Raw genomic sequence first — 25770 nt, forward strand, 5'->3', positions numbered from 1 at the left:
GGGCTTTGGCCCTCCTGATTTTTTCCCTACATAACTTTACTATCTCTTTGTAGTCCTTTTGAGTGGCCGGCCCTTCCTTCCAGAGGCCATAAATCCTCTTTTTTTCCCTAAGTCGCAACACTAGCTCCCTGTTTAGCCAGGCCAGTCTTCTTCCCCGACGGCTTGTCTTTCGGCACACAGGGACAGCCTGCTCCTACGCCTTTAAGACTTCCTTCTTGAAAAACATCCAGGCTTCCTGGGCTCCTTTGCCCTGGAGGACTGCCTCCCAGGGGACTTTGTCAACCAGGCTCTTGAAAAGCCCAAAGTCCGCCCTCCAGAAGTCCAAGGTAGCAGTTCTGCTGACCCCGCTGCTCCTTGCTTCTCCCAGAATCAAGAACTCTATCATTTCATGATCACTGTTCCCAAGACAGCCTCCAACCGTCACATCCCCCACAAGACAGTCCCTGTTTACAAACAACAGATCCAGCAGGGCACCTTCCCTAGTTGGCTCTCTCACCAGCTGTGTCAGGAAGTTATCCCCAGTACCTTCCAGGAACCTTCTAGACTGTTCTCTCCCTGCTGTATTGTATTCCCAGCAGATGTCCGGCAAATTGAAGTCCCCCACAAGGACAAGAGCTCGCAATCTTGAGACTTCTCCCAGCCGTTTATAGAATATTTCATCTGCCTCCTCATCCTGGTTGGGCGGTCTATAACAGACTCCTACTATGATATCTGCCTTGTTAGCTCTTCCCCTGATTCTTACCCATAAACACTCAACCCCATTATCTCCATCATTTAGTTCAAAGCATTCATAACACTCCCTGACAGACAGGGCCACACCCCAGCCTCTCCTTGCCTGCCTATCCTTCCTGAAGAGCCTATAGCCATCCATGGCAGCACTATAGCTACGTGAGTCATCCCACCACGTTTCTGTGATGGCGACTACATCGTAATTATCCTGCTGTACAATGGCTTCCAGCTCCTCCTGTTTGTTGCCCATGCTACATGCATTAGAGACTCCATCTACCTCAAAGGGTGGAAGGAAAGAGCTTTACAAACTGGTTAGCTGAATTTCTACTAAAAAAAAAAAAAATTTCAAAAGGTAATCCAACCATTTGCAAGAATCGAGAAAGCAAAGATGTAAGAAGCAACAGCATGGGTTTGTCAGTAACAAATAATACCAGATCAATCTAGTCTACTTCTATCAGATAGTAACAGGCTTCGTGGATAGGGTAGAAAGAAGGAGGATCATAGGGTTACATAGGGTAATGTGCTCTTAACCAAAAAAATATATGGTCTAGACACGTATATAAAAAAATATTCGGAAATAATGAATACTCCCAAGCTGAAAGGATATATTAAATGGCACTTCACTGAGATCTGCCTTGGATCCAGAACTATTCAGTGCTTTTCATCAACATCTTTGAGGACTGAACAGAGTACACTTATTCTCATTTGGAGACCTTATCTACAGGAAGAGCCTCCAACTATGCTGCAGCACAGCATTACAATTCAGAAGGATCTTGGCAGATTGGAGAAACTGAAATGCCACCAAATAAGGAGAAACAGAAGGTTCTACACATGCGAAGGAACAGACAACTGCACAAGTACGTACCAGGATAAAAAAGCAGTTCTTCAGAAAAGAGATTACGGATCATGAGCAGTGCTAGGCTATCTTGCATTATGGTGATGCTGGAATGCATAAACAGGAGTATCATAAATAAGATAATGAAAAAATCATTTTAATCTATCCAGCCATTATTATTTAAACTGGAATAGTCTGCTCAGTTTTCAGGCCTACACTCCAGGATGGCTGAGAACCAGCTCAAAAATATCAAGAGGAGAGAGACAAAGATGGCAAAGGATTCCGAAAACCCAAACTCCAAGGGAAGGTAGAAGGGACAGGAGTTTTCTGGCCTGAAGAGAAGAGAGAGGGCAGGCAGAGGCATTCACCTAAATCAAGAAGAAAGGGAAAACCTGCTTTCCACGTGTAGCAGTTAGATTAGGTATTAGGAAACTTCCTGCTTGCCAAACCAGTTAAGTAAGGACTGTACACCACTCCAAGAGACCGTGAAATCTCCATCGCTGCAGGTCTCTAAACATCATCCTGCAGCACAGCAGGGACAGCTGATCCGAGGCTGAGATAAGAGGAGGACCTAGAGAGCCTCTCAAAATCCATTCCAGCACTGTTTTCTTCCTCTGCTATGGCTGTAACCAAGGCAGGGATGATCCTTTGTTCATTGTTTTCAGATTTTGGCCTAAAGGCCACCTTAAGTGACTGGCCATCATGAGTAGTCTCATGAGCAGCTGTAAATACGTGGCCGTTCCCATCCTTTCGCACCCCTTCTACAAACAAAATCAATGGCTTAGTGGCACAGTAGCCTGGCAGTACGCTTAAGGCACATTAGGTCCCATGTGCTTCAGAAAGCATTTTCCAGTTGAGCTCACTGTCTCAATACCAAATTTAATAATTTGATATTATGACAATCTGTAAACAGCCCTCAAAAAAGAAGCAGGCATATTTCAGGAGAGTAGTGACATTCCAGAACAATAAGGCAGTGGAGTTAATAGTTATTCTAATTATCTGGAGTTATAGCTCACAACATAATTTTGCACAGTAGTATTATTCATTCACAAATGGTGATAAAACAATTAAATTTAATAATCATCAAGAACCACATCTCCCAGGAAAAAAAAAAAAGACAATATAATCACAATTCCTCAAATTTCGCAAGTTGTGTTTGCTTTGTGCATGTCCTGCAGGTTTGATTTGTGTTCTCTTTGCTTTTGATTAACGAAAAAGAAACTGGCATCCTGATTCTGCCCTCATTTAAATTTAAATAAAATCTGATATCCTCCACTGAAACTAAAAATATTACATACCAGTACAAAACAGATCTAAATGAGCAGAATCAGATACCTGATGTATTTATGCTTCAAGAAAATAACATAAATACCTCACAGTATCAAACAAGTACTGCATACCCTTTTAATATTGTAATCATTTATAATAAAAGAAACATTTGAAAATGCAAGTATGCTGCTAAAACCTGCGTGAATTATTTTATAGAGTGATAAAAGTTTATATGAGCAAGATAATTATTACTGGGTGCATTCTGTTTTTCCGTGCTTTCTGCCTTCTAAGGAAGATTCCGCAACATACTGATCTTGTATATGGCTTATTCTTTTCTCTCAGCCCTCACCTTTGCAGCCTCCCTGTTCAAGGGTATTCAAGTAACACATATGTTTCTGAAATGGATATAAAAGAATCAAAGCCAAAAATTCCCAAGAAAATATCTCAGGGCACTGCAGTAAATATCAACTACTTGAAGAAATGTTATGTGGGGGACAGCATAAGTGATTTCATGTATCAGAAGGTTGCCTGTGTGATGATGTCAATGTTCACTACATTACAAATCTGGTATAAATAACACAGGAAAAAAAGTCAAGGCAAATTACTTTTTTTTTTTTAATAAGAGAAAATTACTACACTTAGATTTCATTTCTGCAAACATTTGTATGCAAATGCAGCCATCCTGTGATGTACCTAATAATTCCAGAGTCAGATCATTGTTTTAACTTCACATTAAAAATATGAAAATATAATATAAACATATAAAAACATTTGGCAACAAAGTTTGTGTAATACAAAGAATGCTTAAATACTGCGTTTTGGGATTACAGGCTCACTTTAAGAATCTTGTATGTTCCTTTGCAATAGCTAATATTTTCTGAAGAGAAAATGGAATAAGAAACAGTATTTCAGAATGCACAGCAGGTTCTCTTCTTACTTTCATTTAGAGCCACAACATCTAAGTCATACAATACACAGGATTTCTGTAAAGCAAACAAAAGCAAACACTTAATTAAAATAACTAGAACACAACAGTCAAAAAGCTTGAATTTTCACATATTTTAATAAGATTTGGTGGGGTCACTGGATATATTTTTCCTTTGAATATTTTATTAAGAGATTAGAGTTTTCTAATAAATTAGACAGAGACTGATACCCATGCAAGTCCCAGCTTGGTATATTTACATTCTTTAGCTGCCTCAAACATCTCTCTTAACTCTGAAGGTGACAGATGATAGATACAAACCATATGAACTGATCCTGTAAATCTTTACTGACATGAATTGTTCTAGATGTACAGGTTCTTCTGTTGACTACACCAATTTTCACTAATTTGCAGTGAAGTACACTAATCTTTGAAGTATTGAGCATGGGGTGCAAAAATCTACTTGAAAGGAATAAGGAAATATAGAACATCAGTAGCCATCAAAAAAAAAAAAAAAGCACAGGCTTTTATAAAGGACGTTAACTTGTTTTGTAAAATTCAATAAAAATCTCTATTTTCTTGCCTTTATTTAATAAGCAGGAATACCCCTAAATGGAAACAACTCAGGTTTTATCAAGATAAACTATCAAAACAGCACTCCACCCTTGTAAAACATTTATGTACTGATTGCAAAAGCAGATTAAAAAAAAATAAAAATCAGCAAAACCAGGACTCTTCCTTTCAGTGATAAACTCAACTAGATAATTAGTGCTGACCAGAGAAACAATCAAACCCAGTTGTGCAATTTGGTACGAGTACATGTTGCAATCTTGCACTCTAAAACTATGAACACTGAACCCTGAACTCAGGCAGAAAGTCATAGAGAATATTGTCACAAGCCTAGGAAAAAAAAATGTCCTAGCTTCTCTACTTGCCATTCTCCTGCCTGCTTCTTGGCAGGTTTACCAAGTATGTAATGATACACAGAGAAGTAAGCACAACCACTGGATTCACCGCATTCCTCTCTCAACTCAAACCCAAGAGCCATAAACCACCATTTCTGACAATACAGAGAAGTTTCCAGAGAGGACAGCTATCTAAGCTGGAATTCATGACATTCAAAGCACAGGGAAAAAAAGGAAGAGGAGAAAAAAGGTGTCATGTAGTACAATGCTAATCATGACTCAGAATAAAGAACTTGACACGTACAATGTCACAGGGTAGTTGAACATTGACTAGATCCAGAAAGGTTCACCTAAAATTACTCACATGAATCAAAACAAGGGGAAAATAAAAGGTTCCCCCATGTTACAACAAGCCTTATGCCTCTTGTCTGAGAATAGTTAACACTACCTAAAATTCTGGAAAGACACATAAAATTGTTTCCTTTTTCCTTCTGTAGACATAGTTTTAGCTCTTCCAGCACGTTGGCTGCTCTGTGCCAGGTCCATCCCCACAAAGAGGGTGGCTGAGCCCGTTCCTCCCTGGGGCTGCAGGGACCCAGGGAGGCTTCCACAGTGCACACTGCTGGGGGAGAAGATGAAACACCTGGGAAAGGATCAGAAATGATGGATAGAGGCAGGAGCAGAGGGCAGGAAAGGTATTGTAGTGTCTAAACCTCAGGATGGAGGCTGAAGCTGTCATCAATAAAATTAAGACTTATTGTTCTGATTCTAGGGTACTGGAAAACTGTGACTTACTGATTTGGGGAATTACTTGCCATTAGTCACATATAAATCATGTATGAAGAAATACAGCATGTGCACTTTTACTTGTTTTTTTTTGTTGGAGTGACAAGACCCAACAGACATAACATTTTTATTACCCTTGAGAGTTCGTACAAATTCCAACAGGCAGTTCGTAACTTCTGATTTTTTTAAATCTTTTACACAGCTGTGTAAGGTGCTTGAGTACAAGCATTAGCCATTATGATTTGTGCTAGGTGGAGACAGTATTTGATAGTCTTCAAGCGTAAACAGTAAATGTAAAGTATGAAGACCTCTTTTAAAAGAGGGAGCAAAGCAGACTCAAAAGGACGCAACCATAACCTTGTAATCTCACGGAACAAGACATCACTCTGGTTTAGAGATAAGATTCGGTAGGGGGAAGCTTTGGAAGATTATGGTACAATACGAAATTGAAATTCACTCTATTGAGACCAAGAAATAACACTGAGCATTGATTATTGTGGACATAAGCTAAGCAGGTTTTATTTTACCCACCTCTGCTTTTTCTTCAGAAGAAAAATATTCAGTTTAAGTAGTAAAAGAGTTCTAGAAAAATCCCTGTTTCAACAATTTCAGAATTCAGGTTTCACTTCCTTAACTTTAGAGGAAACAGGTAATTTGAAAGTGTTGCAGGTTCTATCTAACTTCATGCTTTTGGTTAGAGGGGAGAAACTTGCATGTTCCTTAAACACTTAAGATGCTTATTTGCAAATAATTTACTATTTAATAATACTTTCAGGTGTCGAGTAAGCTGTTCATGTATAAGTACATCAAGGATCGTTAGTACTACAAGTGATTAAGAATGCTGAAACCTATTTGACAATGAAATGGTTCCTATAATCTGTAAAATCATTATCTGATAGTAGTCCATCAACAAATTAGCCAAGACAGAAAAACAAGAACCACCCCTTCCCAAATAAAGAAGAGGTAATAGTTTGTTTTAAAAGCCATTTAAAAGTTGACCACTTTAAGAACCACTTCAGTTTGATAAGACTATTCCATACAGGATCTTCATCAAACAAATAAGGGCCTGGAATTCATTTAAGCAAATGTGCTCTACACCCATTTAAAAAGTGCACATTCATAACCTGAGGAGATACAACAAGCCCTGCATAAAGTGCTAAAGCAACAATCGGGCAATCCCACGAAGTGCTCAACTTCAGCCCAGCCTTGGAAGAGGTTGGGCGCCCTCCCCTCCTGAAACTACAGCAGGGAGGTATGCAAATCTCTCCCACCTGTGAGAACAAAGCAGGCAGCATTCCTTCTTCAGGGCTTCCTGAACACAGAACACTTCCAGCTCACATTTCAGCTCAGCCTGCTGGAACTGACTCCCTAACAAGCCAGCCAACAAACAGCAGAAAACTGTGAAAAGGTGAAAAGAACCAAAGTGGTACCACGGAGCTCGAGTTTCTGCTTCGGCATCATAGGCAAAGTGGGGTTTTGAAAATACCGCCACAGATGCAGATACTGCTCTACCCTGCAGTGATTTTAGTAAGACATTGAAACTTCCTGCTATCAAATACTAGTTTTTCCTGTTAAATAGCACAGCAGAAACGTCTCACCTAACAGGCAGGCATCTGTTCAAGCCAGTTTCAAGTTCCCTGCTGTATCCCCTCCCAGCTGTCTCTCCTCCCCTGCTCTAGGCAGAGTTTGTATCACTGGTGTGCAATAGAACTTCTAGACACAGGAATTGTGATGGAGATGGCTGAGATCCTAATGTTTTTGGCTTTTAAATCAGGAAAAGAAAGCTAAGCTGGAAATACTAAAAAGTAAGACAAACTCTTTGAAAGGCTTCTAATGGAGTAAATTATAAATCTTCATTAAGATCAGCTGCCTGTTCCTTGCTGAAAAACTGCTCAGATGAGCAGTGGCATACCAAGTTGGACTCACCTACTCCAGCATCAGTTCTTGGTATTTTAATACTGTCTCAGTTATTTTGGAGATGGGGTTCACTATGGGTTTGGAAGAATGACAGCATTTTACTCTACCCATTTCGATATCCCCAGGCAAAGACAGACCTGGAGTGCTTCCGGGGAAACTAACAGCTTTAGAGAAACAAGCAGAAGGGACCGTAACTGACATTACCATTATTTATAACTTCTTTAAATTCTGGGGATTTATATTCTCTCTAATGACAAAATGATCATACACTGAAATGATTTTGTTTATATTTAACAGTGATAGTTGACAAAGACTGGCAGAGCATGGCAGACAACTTTATGCAACCAAGTTCATGTTTCTGTGCCTGAACTGTCAGTGGAGAGAGCTCGGTTATTAAGATCAATCCTGCCATTTTCTTGACGTGTATTTTCCCTTTATTCCGTAATTCAAATTACTTGTTCAAAATGCAAGACAGTCCTCTCACAACAGGGATGAGTGGGACAGGACACAAGCCGTATCAAGCAAGAGCTAGGGATATATTAGCAGGGAAGGCGACCACAAGGGGAGCAGGGAGGGGGCCAGGCACAGCAGGATCTAACTGCTGCAGAACACCTTCCTCAAGAAATGGGGATGAAGTCCTTGCTCCCAAAGCCTGCTATTCCACAATATCTAAACCATCTATCCCACTGGCAAAGTGTGGGTCTCTATCTCCCTCTTCTGTTAATACCATGTAGACTATAACAATGTACTGTAGTTATTTGAAAAACTTGAGAAGACAGCTGTGCTGCTACTCTAAGGTTCCTCAACCCTACAGATTGTCTAGCTAAGGATTAATACAGTTGCCCCTCAAAAACCCTATTTAAGAGAGCAATCTAATGTCAAAGTCAAGATCTTGCGGAAGCATCAAATGCCAGAACTCAGTCAAGTGTGTAACGTTCCTTTGGTCTCCTGGAGTTAAATTTATTTAATTTTAATGATATGAAACCGTATAGGCTGAGATTTGGAGTCCTCTGCAATCAACAGAAAAAGGCATCTCCAGAACACAATTTTATCCTAAAAAGATGCATCTCTTTTCATTGAATAGAGATGACTCCAACCAAACCAGACCAGTCCTGTAAATTTTAGCTGGCTAAGACTGCACACTAAGATGAATCTCATCCCCGACATTCAAACGTTATGATTAATTTTTGATTTACATGTCTTAATTATATGCTACTGTTTCCAGAAGAATATCTGGCTCATTCAATGTCCAGAACAGACTTTTTTTAATTAAACAAGATAGTGTAGTAAAATTATGCCCTACATTGCACCAGCACTGATTTGGTACCATTTATCCTCTTTGTTTTAATCTCTGTACCTTGGTTCCCATGTGTGCAATGCTGAATATACTACCTAATGTTACTTAGAAGGTTATGAAGATAAAAATCTAAAATAGATCTAAAATACAGCATTCCAAGCATTATGAAAAACCTCACAGATAAATTAATATTCTGTGGTCAGTACAAGATAAATAAAGGGCAAATAAAGCCTGTGGCTCCATGCATGATTGAGGATAATAAACACTGAATGTGCACTGCTGGAGACAGGGATCTTTTGGACAAACTAACAATTCCACGAACCTTGGCAGTAACAGAATCTTATTTCCTATGGATTTGGGCCTTGCAGTGAATTAAACTGGATATCCACAATGAAAGCTCCAGTTGGAGTGGCTGGTCAAAGCATTTTTCAGTCTCTCTGTGTAATACCGTATGAACTAATGCTGGAGACTTTCCTTCTGCAGAGTACTCCGCCTCTCCTCCACCCAGCACCTTATTTTGAATGAACTCATTGGGAGCTTTATTATCTTTTAGTTTGACCTGTCAAATTTGTTTAAAATCAGCTACCAAGTTCCAAAGATACTTTAGGAACCAAAGAATTGGACATACAGTGTAATCTCAAAAATCTTGTTGCCAAAGGATAGGAAGGTAAAAAGATCAAGGAAGGACAGAATTCATGCCTGCTACTTCTGAATGTTCATTTCAAATGACATCCAGCTGTTAAACATTAACTGTTACTCTCAACAGCACAGGGAAAGTTCTTAAATGGATTTTGACTATTCTCTGCTCAGCAGATACATGTTTATTTAACATTATATTAAAATAATCTCAGTAGTCACTCCTGGGAGGTAGACACAACATAAGTTTTGGTTAGTTTTATTGTAGTCTTCAGAAAAGTGAAAAAACTTTTGTTTTTTCCTTTTGTTGAATACAGTTTCCCTCATTCTGCTCCTAGTTTAGAAAAATACCAACCACCACACCCACAAAGAGAAATACAAAGGCTTGTATTATTTTTTTTTAAAGCTAGTTGAGAAGAGTACTGTTTGTCAGCCATGAAACCAAACATCACAAAAGTGCAAATGCTAACTGTATTCTGGGTGGTATTTTTTTTTGGTTTTGGTTGTTTTTTGAGGACTGAGTCACAAGTACAAATACTTCACCAGCAACCAGAAGCATTGTTAAAGAACAGCTGCCATCTATTAATGAACAGGTTTAGGCATATCTGAGACTCGTAAGAACTGTGAATAAATAAAATACTGTTGTTATTTGTCAACATGTCTAAGCAAACCTGTGGAATAAGCTGTGTCATTAACATTCATTCCACTGCAGCCTTTAGAATACAATCAAATCAACTATTACCAGGTGGGGAAGGACTTTTTACTAGGGCATGTAGTGACAGGACGAGGGGGAATGGCTTTAAACTGGAAGAGGACAGGTTCAGATTGAACATTAGGAAGAAGTTTTTCATTTTGGGCGTGGTAAGACACTGGAACAGGTTGCCCAGAGAGGTTGTTGAGGCCCCATCCCTGGAGGTGTTCAAGGCCAGGCTGGAGGTGGCCTTGGGCAACCTGGTGTAGTGGGAGGTGTCCCTGCCTATGGCAGGGGGGTTGGAACTCAATGATCTTCAAGGTCCTTTCCAACCTAAACCATTCTATGATTCTATGATTATTAACTGTTTGAAAATTGTGAGTTCTCAAAAATACAGCATGACTCCTTAGCTATTACCAATGTAAGCTGTCACCAATGTAAGCTGTCAAATATATCTGATTGTTTTAATGAGACTACACACGTAAATTACAGCTGTAGGATTGAGAGCCAGCATAGAATGGCTGAGATGATAAATATCTGAAAGGTCAAGCAGCTCTTTAGTTATCTGAATTGCTGGGATACAGCAGTCTTCTCTCTCCCTTAAGCCCACTACAAGTAAAACCACAAAAGAAGAGATAGGAAAATGCAGAACAAAATAATAACATAAACTTGCTCCTTTTTTTTTCTGCCTGACACATTTTAATGTTGAGATTTTTTTCCCAATCCTCCACTGAACCACAACTTGCTCCAAATTTCAAGAGACTCAAGAAGCTCATTACTTTTGTATGAGCTCTGTAACTCCAGACATTGATCTTCCCCATGTACAGGAGTGTTTTCTGTAGAGTTAGAAAAGAAATGCCCATAGTAAATGGCAAACAAAAGCATACATAAAATATCCTAGATTCCCTCAGATTAATACAACCTACTGCAACGCATCTGAAAACAGTCTACTGCCTGCTAGCCTGCCCTGCCTATCTATCTGTCTTCTGAATGACCTCCACATACTTCCGAAATGCATGGCTATAATACACCTTCCTAGGAAGTTCCTTAAGACAAGTTTCCTCTACGGGACCAGTAAAGCAATGGCATGCTTCCACTGAAGCATCTCATCAGCGTGGCACAAGTGGTCCCATTGCAGAAGTAAGCGAGGCCCTATATCCTGCTACATCAGACATAGATGTCTTGGGCCAAAACACTCGTGCAAAGCTGCATCTCCTTTTTACCATCAGCAAGTACACATTTTACCACTACAGAATGGATGCATGACTGAAGTGATCTCAGACTGGCATCTACCATGTCATTTTTCATAGCTACTAGTCACACTTCCTACTGCATTTCCCTTCTCCAAAATTTCATCAGTTAGAGGGAGTTAAAATTACAGTACTACATTCAGATTTCACAGTTTTATGAACAAGCAAATTATTTTGTCGAACCTGAAAACCATGGTGAAACTGTATGGTAATTTATTTTTTTTTTACTAGGAACTCTTTCTTATCAGGCAAGTGGCAAAACCACTTGGGCTAAGGGAGTGCTTGTTTAGATCAACAAATGCATTTCACTAAAAATGGCAAATTATACACCAAAATAATGGCACGTGATGCCCCATCAGGGATTGAAAACATTTCTAGATAAGGTGAAATGTTACTACAGACAAACTTGAAAAATTCTCATGGACGTACTTTCCAAACACATATACATGGATGTGGAGTGTACAACTGTATTCTCAAGCAGTTCTAATTAAAGCCATGCAGTGGTATAGCATTTTCAACGTGGTCCGAATTTGTTTGCATGTCCACATGACAAAACCCATGAATTTTCATGAAGATAAGCAGGAATACTAAAGTTCCACTTAAAGTAAAATAAGTGCAGGCAATCTGAAAGTGAGAAACTCCAAACATCATTTCTGCACGCAGTAGAGAATTATCTCAGATTTTACCCAAATGCACTGTGCAGAAATGCTCACTTCACACGTTTGTCTTTGTAGCAGTTATGATCATAGCTATTGTTTTATAGTTTTCATGCTTCATACTAACAAATACATTTTCTATTTACAGTAGCCAATGCCTTTTTCATTTACAGGAAAATCAGTTATCTTATTTGAGACTTTTTGCCAACTATTCAAGGACCAGCCATTATCCTCCTGTTCTAAATTATATTTGACTGTTGAGTTGTTGAGCTTCATTTTCATGCTAAAGGAATCAAAAGCTTTTTTTTTGCTTTTTTTTTCTCCCCCAAAATAACCAACTTTTGTTATTGTGTAATATGACAGGACCTTGATTTAGAAGCAGTCCAAGCCTGAGCTATTATTCTGACCATCCCCTATGGCTACTTAATCAAAACACTGCAACTTGTGACTTTGTCAGTAATTTTGCTCATTTATCTTTATTATGACTTCAAGAGTATTCGGAATGGAAGGCTAGTTTTGTATAACTAATATTGGTGATGAATGGCAATGATAATGCGTTGCATGAAGAACATCCATTAACGTCTAAAATAATATTCTACTGTCTAAAAATAAATTGCGATGCAAAACATTTCAGAGCTAATTAACAATAATTCAGTCCTACAAAAGTATTGCAACTCTGAGGAGTAGGGACCTTTAAGCCAACACACTCTAGGTCGTTAGAGATGCTGATTCTGACAGCTACAATATTGATTCTACCACTAATTAACTCAAATCTTTAGGTCCTGTTAGCTTCAAAAGCACTAGCGTAAATCATCCAAATAAACAGCTGTGAATTTTGGATAAAACATCTGATTGCTGAACATAAAAGGTCCACTCATTCTGTCAGCATGCAGCATCTTCAGAGTGTGCATATTCTGCGGAAACCTACAGGAAAAAGGAATCTACCTGGCACAGAATTGGAACTACTCTAGAGTAGTTAACCTCTCCCTTGAAGAAAAACATGGTAAGGAAAGCCACAAATGCAGTTTTCCTGAATTTTCACCCTCTCTCTGAACTGTACTTTACCTGCTCCCCTCTTCTGTTGTTGTCTCACAATTCTTCTCCTCCACATTCCTCCTCTGTATGTCTACATCTACAGGATCCCCCTAAAATATTAACTCCGTAATGCAGAACATAGGCTGTGCTTTGCCTCTGCTGTATTTACAACTTTGTTTACCCAGTCTGTCAAGAAAAATCTCCCATTTTCTTTCTACTCAGAAAAGGAGCCTACCTTCTCCAGTATTTCCTTAGTCAAGATTGAGAATGCATCCTCAATGTTCACGTTATCTTTAGCACTGGTTTCAAAAAAGGGTATTCCATGTTCCCAAGCAAGCTGAAAAACAAATATAGGCAATGGGATGAACAGTCTTTAGGAAAAAAAAAACACTTCCTAATACTAATAGCAAGAGATATGGAGATGTTCTGACAGCTTCTAACACACTATACAAACACTGATTAAGTAAATGTCAGCGCAGTACTCTGTATTCATCCTTAGTTTATAAATTTCAGGTAACTCTTAAAACATTCTTCTTAAATTTTTACATTTTCAAAACAGTGTTTTTAACCTATCTTTACTTGTAAATAAGAAGAATAAACTCTAGTGGGTCTGTTCTCAATGTTTTGATTTATTTGGAAAATGAACTGTCTCCTAGGCAATTATTTAGAGGAAACTAATGGAGTGCCTGCAGAAAGGTATAGATTAAAACGTGACAAAACCTCCAGAAAAAGAGGCATAATGAAATATAAAAAGAGATGCTCCTTTTTATCAGAGAGAGAGAAACACAGAGATAATGGGCAAGCAAAGAACAGATATGTATGTGAAAATGTATTATGGTAATAGGCATAGAGAAAAAATACTTAGAAGAAAAGGGCAGCATAGACTTTACATTGGTTATTTTATTGAATTTACTCATGTTCTCTCATTTCCAGTGTATTTCCCTTACAGACAGCTTTGAGATATGATGGCATGAGGGAAAAAAAAAAAACAAAAAAATTCATAGCTTTTTAAGGTCCTAAAATTTTTCTAATTTATACAGTTAAATACATGGAGAAAAAGAAACTTGCATTGTTGCCTTCCGAGGGAGGGTGCCAGGTGGGAATAGTATCTGCCAGAAAAACACAGTGGCAGAGTCTATTTATTCCCTTTGCAATCAATCCCTTCTCGGTACACATCTGGAGAAGATGATCCCAGGCAAAGAAAATACCCTACTGCTTATAACATATAGAAAATCCTACAATTACTGACCACTTAATGATTTATTTGGAAGGCTCTCCATTAGGATACAAAGATTAATGTTGTAAGTTATGTATCATAGAACTGTCTAGGTTGGATGAGACCCTTGGGATCATCGAGTCCAAACATCTACCCTACTCTACAAAGTTCTCCCCTACACCATATCCCCCAACACCACATCTAAACGTCTCTTAAACACATCCAGGGATGGTGACTCAACCACCTCCCTGGGCAGTCTATTCCAATGCCTGACCACCCTTTCTGTGAAAAATTCTTTCCTAATGTTCAGTCTAAACCTACCCTGTTGGAGCTTGAAGCCATTCCCTCTTGTTCTGTCATGTCTTTCAATAAGCTCTATAAGTAACAAATCAATGCTTTACAAAAATTCCAAAATCAGGCATGACAGTACAAGAATTGGACTTCAAAGTTTTAGTCAAAATATAATAGAGATTATATTAAGGTAGAAAAAAAGGTAAGCAAAATGGTTTCTTTTCCGAAATGCTATAAAAAAATGTAATTTTGAAAATAAACATGAGATCTGGACTGTTTCTTAAGACAGACTGCTTCACAAGGGATTCTAAAACTCCAGCTGACTGCTATGAACTGTTTTCAGTATGGCAGCACCTTGTTACAGAAAGTTAAGATCATTTGACTATTTGCAAGTGTCAATGCAAAGCAATGACACATAATGCTTCATAAAGAAAAATACAGGCAATAAAAAACGCTGGGCTAATAAAGTGGAGAAGGCTGGTTTGCAGCTTATAAAGTACACAGAATCTATTATTAAATATTCCTTTTTCTTTCTTGTGTCATACAACAGATTCCTAATGGCCACCTATGTACAAACACTGATGAACGCAAACCATTTTAATCATGGAATTGCAGAAATAAGTTGGAAATATAACCACGCGTGAAACGGAACTACTGCCCGTATGATGCAGGGTCAGCCATGGCTTTGCCTACCTGAGTCTTGAAATCCGCCAGCGATGGAGATTCTATGACCTTTATGGGACCCTCCTCCATCACCCTTTCTATTGCAATTGGTTTTCCTTATCTGCAACCTGAACCTCCTGAGCCAGGACTTGTGTCTGCTGCACCTTGCTTTATTGTCTGCCTCTACTGAGAAGAGCCTATTTCTGTCATTCCTCTATTTTCACTTCAATTGCTGTAGAACACTAACTGCTCCTTAGCCTCCTCTTTACCCAGGTCCCTCAGTTCTCCTCGTGGATTACTGGTACTAGACCCCAGTCATCTTTGTAGCTGTCTGCTGGATCCTCTGCAGTTTCTCAAAACCCTTCTTGAAATGGGGGAGCCAAAGCTGAACACAATATTACATGGGGCCTTGCCAGCACTAAGTAAGGGGGTAATAATCTCCCCAGATCTGCCATCCACTATCCTAACGTAGCCCAGCATGCTTTTAAGCAATGAGAGAACACTGTTGACTTATATTTAAGCTGGTGCTCATTGTAACCCACCAGTCCTTTGCAGCAGGGCAGTGACTCATGCCTGAGATTATTCCACCCCAGGTGTAAATCTTTGCATTTCTTAATGAATTTCATGATGTTTCTGTTGGCTCAGTTCTCAAGTTTATCAAGGTCCCACAGAATAGGTGTTCTCCCATTTGGTGCACTAGTCACACCCCTTAACCTCATGTTACATGAAATTTCCTTGTATCATCAGCCAGATCACTGATGAAGATGTGGAACAACATGAGACCCACTACACGCCCCTGATGTACTCCGCTTATTACAAGCTACCAATCAGACACACAGCCTTCCATCGCTACCCTTTGCCTCTGGTCGTCCAGGCAATTTTCACTCCACTTGTCCAGACCACATTTCCTAGCTTCCAAGTGAGGATGCCATGGAAGAGGGTGACAAAAGCCTTACTAAATTCAAGATATATCACAACCACCTCTATTCCCTTGTCCACACAGTAATTTTCTGGCATCACAGAAGGCAACCAGGATGGTGAGGCCCCTTGTCGACTATTCCAGATTATTGTTGTGTCCTTTATGTCCTTGGAAAAGGATTTGATGACAACATGCTCCATGATCCTCCCACTGACTGACTACAGTTTCCTGAACCCTCCTCCTTGCCTTTTTTAATGATAGGTGTCATGCTGACCTCTTTCTAGTCAAGAGGGATCACTCCCAACTACCGTGATTTTTCAGAGTTCACTGACAGTGGCCTCAATCACATTGACCAGCTCTTTCAGCACAATTGGGTGAAATTCATCATGGCTATGGATGCATCTAACTTTCCTAAGCAGCTTCTAAGCCAATGCTTTCCCAGTGCTGGCTGACCTGCGCCTTCCCAAACCATGCCAGTACATGCAGAGGTCTGGGAGCAAGCTCCATCTGTGAAGACCAATGCAAAAGAAAAATAAAATAAGATTTTAAAACCTTAAGTACTTCAGCGTTCTCCATATCATGTTACTACATTACCTACTACACCTATTACTGCACTCCCATTTTCTCTGTATGTGCACAACATTGGTCAAAGAAGATTAATATATGCATTACTCCAATTCACCTTGCATACTGATAAGTGTTGGGGCAAGCAAGTGCTCTAAAAATGTAGCTAGATGGGAAAAAAAACAGCAGTCCAGTGTTAAAGCAGTTGCAAGTATGAACACAGCTTTGGCTACTACCTCTCATAAAGAAACTGGAAAGGCACATTCAAAGAATTACTTTTTTTTTTTGCTTTTGGGAGCATCTTCAATAGATTCATAAATAAAATACCTAAATACATTTACAAACCTATGGGAATGATGCTACTGGGAGATGTTATTTTATATTATCCTTGAGAACAGTTTGGAGATCTTGAGTGAAATGAGCTCATATCTTACTTACAATAACAAAATAAGTAATGCCAATATCGCTTTCAAGGTGAAATTTTATTCCAATTTTTCATTTGTTTTAACTCAAAAAATAGTATTTCCTAGCAAAGTGCTGCTATGATTTCTTAGTGTCAAATCTGAGAGATGTGTCTAAAATATTCCTAGAACTGTGCAGATTTTTATTTCATTTGTATTGTACCTGTAAAATCAGCTTTGAAGTCAGGCACATGATGACAGCAAAAGCAAAAACAAGGAAGACTATTTTAGCTGGCTCTTTCTGTTAAAAAAGATTTGATAGGAGAAAACCAGCCACACTCTACCAAGTCATATAACCTTCAGCATCTTTACTTACTTTTCAGAAAAAGAGATAATATTATTGGGGTGGGGCAGGGGGGTTGGGGAAGGAGAATGGAGGAGCCCAAGAAAGTTGAGTTCAAACTTTTCTCAAAGTGAATAAAAAGCTATTAATACAAGAAAATAGTTAGTAGTGTTAAAATTAAATATATCAATTTCTGAATGATCAAAATAATATAATTAAAAAAAGAAAAATACCATTAAATTAGTCCATAAAGTGGCATATGATGGCCACTCAGTTATGCCAGACTGTTACAGAAATGCCAACATACATGGTAAGATTCCCAGGGAATCTAGGGGTCTTCTCTGTAAGACTCTGAACAGAACAACACTTACAGCTCATACTCACAGGGTAATACGAAATAGGTAAGTATGAATTATTATGTGGCAGAGTTACTATCAAACTATTTCCCCTCAATAAGGGTATTTTCTTCTTTGGAGTGAGAGGATAATATTAGCTCTCTCTATGCTAATGGAACCTTTTTCCAGCTGGCGCAGTCAGATTCTTTAGCACATGAAAATCACATTAAAAGAAGAACTAGTATAACTGAAGAGTTGCCTGGCCTCAAAACACAGGAGTAATCTGGAAAGCAGACTCATTGGTGAGGAGGTAATGATTTGTTTTTGAAAAAAATACTACAGTAAGAGAAATTTCGGTTGCATGGTTAAGTACACAGAAGTCAGAAAATGTCACAGTTAATACCATATGCAAAACCCTACTACTGCCCTCTTGTGCACATGCATCCAGTGACTCTCTAGATTTCTAACAGTGCATTCTTTGAGTGAGAGTATAAATGTATTTTTCAGCAACCTTATTCCTTGTGTACAGATATAGTAATTAACAAGTGTCTTCCATATGAACAATGAACTTTCAAGTGTTTCTATTTGTAATGCTGTTGAAAAAGTGATGCTGTTTTTTCAAGTTCCCTAATCTGAGATTATATAATTGGCAAGAAATAATCAGTGTTCTCTTCAAACACAAGACATCCCGCCTCACTCACCATGCCTGAAGCATAATATAAAGGCACATTTCAAGTTCCAGCCAAAAGATGCATGCAGTTTGCAGTTGCAAAATTTACTGGTATATAGGGCATGCTCTCCTGCGACATTTAAGTCATTATCACAATTTCTTCTGCCATAGCATGGCTCCTGGATTTCCTCATTGGTTCTCAGTGAGAGGAATTTGCCATCACCTTTAAAACAGCACTCCCCACTTATCACCAGTTTTTCCCCTACACATGGTCAGCAGGTATAAACTATACTGTAATCTCAACTGTACAACACATACACAGTTAGATCTAGAGGAGCTGGATATTCCCTAAATTTATCTGGCCAGTGTTATTTAGGGCTATTCACAGACAATGCAGATCACTGTGCACAGGTTGCCAGAATAGTTCTTCATAGTCAGGCTGTAGGAAAAAAATCATTGCTGGGCGGTACCAGAAAAATCATATATTTTAATATTCCACATTAAAACAGTACTCTGAAAATGCAGACTCTAAAATATTTTTAGTTTAAATTAAAAAGATAGGATTTCTATCATAACACCTAGAACTTTTAAAGTACATTTTAACTTTTAAAATAAAAGTCAGTATTCTAAAGAGGTCACCTAGGAGTGAGTTACTGTACTCATGCTCATATGTTAAAAAAAAAAAAACCAACCAACACCTCAGAACTCCACAACTGTTCTTCTGGAGCAATTTTTGGAATTCAGGAGATTTTTATAATTTTCAGTATAACAGCTCACAGTCACATACCAAGATACTCAAGAGAACCCATGATACCTTTTCTCCTCTCTGTTTTGGAACGACACGTTCTGACTCCTTATCACACTTGTTGCCCAGCAATATTATGTCCACTTCATTACCCGCTTTCTGAAAGAGAACCAGCATTAATAAGTGTCAAGTAAGAAAAAAAGCAAACAGCAAAAGCCCTTCACCTTTAGCTCACACTAACCTTCAACACTTTATTTCTTTGAAAGTAAAGGCTAAATTCTGTCCTGACCTTTTCACATGTGGAAATATTTTCCGTCAGTTACTGGGATGTGGAGGAAAACAGCAAGACTGCAAAGAACAGAAAACAGCCATGTACAAGTGCAGGGCATAATTACCAACCCCTTTCATAAGTTATAAAGTATATGATGCATGGGCATCATCTTCTCATGAATGCTCCATCTTGAGACTTTAAAGTGACTGGAAATGCCCTGAATTCACAGACACTGCCCTCCCTTAAGTAATGGGTTCATGCATTAGCATATGAGTCAGGTCTACATCCAGAACTCACAAGTCAAAAGGAAGGAATTTGCTGCACCTGAAAGAGCACCTCTCTGCTTCACTTTTGCACACAGACAGTAAAATTACATTCAAAGTGTTCAAACTCTACATAAAAGTTTGATTATTCCAAGACACTCAGAAGAAGGCAATAGATTTTTAATGAATTAAAATTAAAAAACCTTGTTGATTTCAAAAGGAAGAAAAATCTAGATTTTTGATCTTGTCTACATCCTTCATTCCACTAATCCAGTTACATACATGATGACTGTGAAATGCTTTACATCAGTGTTATTTTAAGATAAGCCATTGTAACTATACATGACCGGAATAATGACAAGGAAAGGGAACAGTTCTGCAACAGCATGTGGAATTTGAAAACTGACATTTGTTGTGAAAATCATAATATTTAAAACTGCTTTTGGTGCTTAAATGGAGGAAGCTAAGGGTCTTAATCTAGAGACAATTAAACCTAACTTGGTCTGATCCCATAGCTTATATTCTGAAAGTAAATGCTCACACAGCTTCTTTGATGACTCAAAAAGCCTGGCCTCAGGCTGCAGATTTCTCTACAAGGATGCTGATGAAATCTCAGATCTTTGTCAAAGTCTTTAATTTTTATAACTTTGCTGTAAGACAAAATCAGGCACAATCCTCTTCTCCGGAGCTCACACACATGCACACGGACACATCGCTCCCTTCAGAGAAATGCAAAGAAAAACCTCTCTTCATTAAAGGATGAGAGAATCATTGTTTTCAATTTATTTGCACTTCTACAACTAAGTTGCTCCATTTGAAGAGCACAGCAGTAAGCCCAATTTATTATTAAGGAACACTATGTTCCAGTGACAAGTGGCATTCCTCAGGGGTCAGTACTGGGACCAGTGCTGTTTAACATCTTTGTTGGCGACACGGACAGAGGGATTGAGTACAGCCTCAGCAAGTTTGCTGATGACACCGAGCTGTGTGGAGTTGTCAATGCACTGGAGGGACAGGATGCCATCCAGACGGACCCGGACAGGCTTGAGAGGTGGGCCCATACAAATCTTATGAAGTTCAACAAGGCCAAGCGTGGGGTCCTGCATGTGGGTCAGGGCAATCCCAAGCACAAATACAGACTGGGCGGAGAACAAATCAAGAGCAGCCCTGAGGAGAAGGACTTGGGGGTGTTGGTGGATGAGAAGCTCAACATGAGCCGGCAATGTGCACCCGCAGCCCAGAAAGCCAACTGCATCCTGGGCTGCATCAAAAGCAGCATGGCCAGCAGGTTGAGGGATGTGATCCTGACCCTCTACTCTGTTCTTATGAGACCCCACCTAGAGTATTGCATCCAGCTCTGGATGAGGCAGATTTAGATTAGATATTATGATGAAATTCTTTACTGTGCGGGTGGTGAGACACTGGAACAGGTTGTCTATAGAAGTTGTGGATGCTGCATCCCTGGAAGTGTTCAAGGCCAGGTTGGATGGGGCTTTGAGCAACCTGGTCTAGTGGGAGGAGTCCGTGGCCATGGCAAGGGGGGTTGGACCTAGATGATCTTTAAGGTCCCTTCCAACTCTAACCACTCTGTGACATTTCATTTTGTAAAATTCACTCTCATTTTTGAGTCAGATAATCTCATTTCATACCCACAGCTGATTTTCAAAATAAGGTATAATTAAAGTGAAGTAAGATCAACATAAGCATACGAAGTACAGACCTAAAATAATGAATCAATCTACCCTGGATCAACAGACCAAAATGTTGGCTGTTTCAGAATGCATTGGAGCCTTACTCATTAAGGTCAATGGCTTGCCTACACAAAATCACATACATCAGACCCTAAAATAGGGTAAATATAGACAATTTAATCTCATCACATATTCAACTTTTTTTTTTTTTGAAGACCACCGTATGTAGCTGAAGGTTTTATGAGTGAGATTTGACTTTACTCTGAAGTAAAAGGTCAAAGGGAAATACCTGTATGCTGTATGTACAAAACCATGGAATGAACCCTGGAACTTTATTTCTGTACAAACAGCAAGAATTTTTGCAGTAGCAATGTTCTTTATAAATAGCTTCAAACAATAACAAAATTTCAAGGAGTTTAGAGGTACCAGGCCTTTCAGTAGGTATTTATCAGTATTACCAATCACTCAGTATTTATTTCAGCAAATAACTATTATTTCTACATCAATATAATGTAATAATGTATTTTCACTTTGACTGGCTCCTCCACCAAAGCACTGAAAATAGGCCTTTCTTTAAAGATGGCATTTTGCAGTTTCTTCCTTTTAGAAAACTAAAGACTATACACCAAAATGACAGCCATTTTAAATTCTGAAAACTGATTATGTAGATGAAGTCTTAAAAAAATGAAGTCAGTATGACTAAGCAAAAGTTTGACCATGTGCTCAGTTGGCATAAAAACTGCAGAGGTACACTGATTTGAATTGGCCAAAAATATGGCTCTTCAGTGCTTCCAAAAGCTCAGTATTTTCATCCGCTTATTTATAGCTCAGGAATAAGCTCTACAAATGCAAAATCTATAGCTAAAAAGAGGATAGTTATTTTACAGTTGTTAAGATGCTATTATGCAAGTCAGCACTGACTAAGCTAATAGAGTCAGGAAACGTTTTTTCCCATGTCATGGAAAAATACTATCAAAAATGTCATCAATTTCCTCAGGGCAAAAAGAAATTTTTTTTGAGGAGTAAAAAAAGTGTTTTGCTTTGGTACCTCAAAAATACATCCAGATTTTTGGTTCACTCTCTTCACTTTTTCTTCTGGTTTTAACATTTCAAAGTTCACATTTCACCGAAACTTAAAATAAAAATAATCTGAACTTGGAGAAAAACAGCCTTTTTTTTTTTTTTGCTGAAATATCAGCACTATACTTCTCAAAAAACTGGAGCTGAGAGATGCATTGAGACTGACCAAGTTTTTGAAGCATCTGGCAGAGCTTGGAGTAATCAGATTTTGGCCAAAGGGTTTTTTCCCTGCTGGATTCCCCGGCAGCTGGACTTGGCAGCAGCGAGAGCGAGGCTGCTGTGACTGGTGGCCACAGGAGGGAGCAAGCACCAGAACCTCAAAAGCAGCGGTGGCACGGATGGGACTAGGAACACTGGACTCTCGCACCGTAGTACCATGGTGCGCTCCAGCAGCCTGCTCTGATAGGATACGTCCACCCATGCCCTTCACTAATTACCGTACTGCTCAACTTGCGCCTAGCCTGTGCACCCAACCAGGTAAATACACAACTCACTGCTTGATTATAAATAGAAATCAAAAATGCAAAGGGGAAAATATCTTGCTCATCCCTTTTGTATGTAATTTGTGTTTCTTTTTTCAAATGTTAGGTCTTTTTTTTCTGCAGGGAAACTATTTCACCAAAGTGCTGTGAATTCATGTGAGTATCAGAAGTAGCACACACACCTTTATTGAAAGAGAACTACGTCATATTTTTACTTACAGGTTATTGGAAGACACTATCCCTTCACTTTTTAAATGGTGAGCACAGAACCTACAGTGAATGGCTGGCCTCAACCTCCTCTGCAGCAAACTGATTGTGATTACCAGCTCATCCAGACTCCTTGTTGTATAAAGCTATCTATCCAGTGACGGATCTTACAGAATCACCAACGTGCCCCTCTACCACATGTCCAGGACACAGCTGTGCAGGGCTGCACAATTTTGATACTCATTGATTACAGTTGGAAAAGGGAATAGAAGTTTGTTTGTAGGTCCAAACAGTGAAATCGAGAAGCCATACCTGATAAATACACTATGGTAATACTTAATTAGTTTGCATTTGAGGAATAAATGTAACTTTAATATAATTTTTCAGATCTGAAGAGGATACACATGGTCATACAGAAAGATGAAGGCAGAGCTGGGGAAGGCCACAAACCTGGGAAGTTTCTTCTTCCTACTCACTAGAAACTTACCCTTTGTATTAATGAAGAGTAATTTGTTAGGAATACATTGTCCTCACAGACTCTTTGACAGCATCACATGGGCAGTGTTCACATTATGATTCCCATACATGTTTCTTTCCGTATATTTTTCTAAGTGCCACACCTTATGACCTCAGTTACAAATGCCTAGTTTCCAGGACTTCAGGAAATAAACAAATGATAGAATTCGTTAGACACGACTAGATATAAACCAATTTATCCTGAAACCAAACTACAATTAGAGGTAAACCAACTCAGTAAAGGGACAAGAAAAAGAATTTTCAGTTCTAATCAGAGCCATAACAACAAACCCATCTATGAACAGGAACAATTTGATCCTTTTGACATCAAGCTTTTCCATCTGAGGAAGAAAAACTCAGTAGAGTTTGAAGTCAATATAATTAACATTTGTGAAGCAGTTTGCTGCGCTGCTTTTATTTAAGTATGATACAGAAACACTGAAAGACAGCCCAGTATCCCAACTCTCAGATGCATCAAATGAACAGAACCAGTAAAGGGCACAATGTAAAATGGCAGTAACCCAACACACTCATACATTTCATATCCTGGTTAAGGGGTCACTTCTTCAGGTAGTACAAATAGAAGGCTAATGTATTCCAAGAACACTAAATTACATCACCAAGATTTCCTACTGCATGAGAAAAGGAATTTGTCTTCCCCATGCAGAAAATTCTGTGCTAGCAGAGAATTTCCAGCATAGAGATAATTGTTAGGAACCAGTAATGCCACTTTCATGGCCACACCAGGAGACTAGCACAATGAAAACCAGTCCAATGTATTTAAAATAAAACTAAGACCTACCATCTATGTCAAGTTTTTGGAGACCCAGATGCCATGCGTGAATCATGGAGCGATTTAGGTTGGCAAGGACTTCTGGAAGTCACCTGGTCTAACTCCTTGCTTGAAGACAGGCCAACTTCAAAGTCAGGTCAGGTTGCTCAATCACAGAATGGTAGGGGTTGGAAGGGACCTTTGGAAATCATCTAGTCCAACCTCCCTGTCAAAGCAGGTTCAGCTAGAGCAGGTTGAACAGGAATGCATACAGGCAGGTTTTGAATATCTAAAGAGAAGGAGACTCCACAACCTCTCCAGGCAGCCTGTTCCAGTGCTCTGCCACCCTCAAAGTAAAGTTTTTCCTCATGTTGAGATGGAATTTCCTGTGTTCCAGTTTGTGCCTGTTGCCCCTTGTCCTGTCACTGGGCACCACTAAACAGAGTCTGGCCGTATCCTCTGGACACCCACCCTTTAGATATTTATAAGCATTGATGAGATCCCCTCTCAGTGTTCTCTTTTTCAGGCTAACCAGACCCAGGTCTTTCAACTTTCCTCATAATAGACATGCTCCATTCCCTTGATCTCTTTGTAGCCCTCCGCTGGGTTCTCTCCAGTAGTTCCTTGTGTTTCTTGAACTGAGGAGCCCAGAACTGGACACCATACTCCAAATGTGGCCTCACCAGGGCAGAGTAGTGGGGAAAGGATGATCTTCCTCGACCTGCTGGCCACATTCTTTTTAATGCACTCCAGGATACTATCGGCCCTCTTGGGCACAAAGGCACATTGCTGGCTCAAGGCCCTGTTGAATCGAGTTTTAAGTATCTCCATATCTTCCTGGGCACCTGTTTGCGCATTTGACTACTCTACTGTGAGGACCTTTTTGCCAATAAGTTACTTGGAATATTGTTCAAAACATCCTGGAAAGAACTGTTTTCTGCAAATGGGTTTGGTACACAGTTATCTCTATTTAATTTTTAAAGGCCAAACAGAATCAGCCTTTCAGAACAGCTACATACAACAGCAGACAAGAGGAACACCTTAATAAATTGGACATGACCCGTAATCCTACAAATAAAGAATGGTTTCAGGTTCTCAAGTAATTTTCCTGCAATTATCATGCTCCTAATGAGCGCATTACAAATCCAATATACCTGTACTGGAATTGCCAATAATGTCCCAAGATATTAATCTTGAGTACATTATTCTAGCAAGCTTTTTTAAGTAGTCACGTTACTTAGTTTCCTCTAGTTCTGAATACACATTTTACAACAAGACAGATATGGCCGCATATTTGTGTCTTGAACTTCCTTGAACAATAATTCATTTTTAATAAGAAAGTTGCTGTATTCCACCCCTAATTGAAATACAATGAGAACATTACTGGTAATCTGATTGTAATAGCACTGA

The 25770-nt window shown here is 39.1% G+C and overlaps 1 protein-coding gene across 1 annotated transcript in view; it reads right to left on the reverse strand.

Moving 5' to 3' along the window:
- Positions 1–3431: 3431 nt before the first annotated feature.
- LOC309686645 (ras-related protein Rab-10-like) overlaps positions 3432–25770 on the reverse strand; it is a 38539-nt gene continuing 16200 nt past the window's right edge. Inside the window, exons 4-6 of the mRNA XM_082499384.1 lie at positions 19148–19237; positions 13167–13268; positions 3432–3816 (exon numbers count right to left, since the gene is read on the reverse strand). Coding sequence (XP_082355510.1) covers positions 3742–3816; positions 13167–13268; positions 19148–19237 — 267 coding nt within the window. The 3' untranslated portion in view covers positions 3432–3741. The remainder of the gene's footprint in view (positions 3817–13166; positions 13269–19147; positions 19238–25770) is intronic.

This window comes from Vanellus vanellus (genome assembly GCF_965231255.1).
Source record: "Vanellus vanellus genome assembly, chromosome: 2".
In the NCBI taxonomy this organism is placed as follows: Eukaryota; Metazoa; Chordata; class Aves; order Charadriiformes; family Charadriidae; genus Vanellus; species Vanellus vanellus.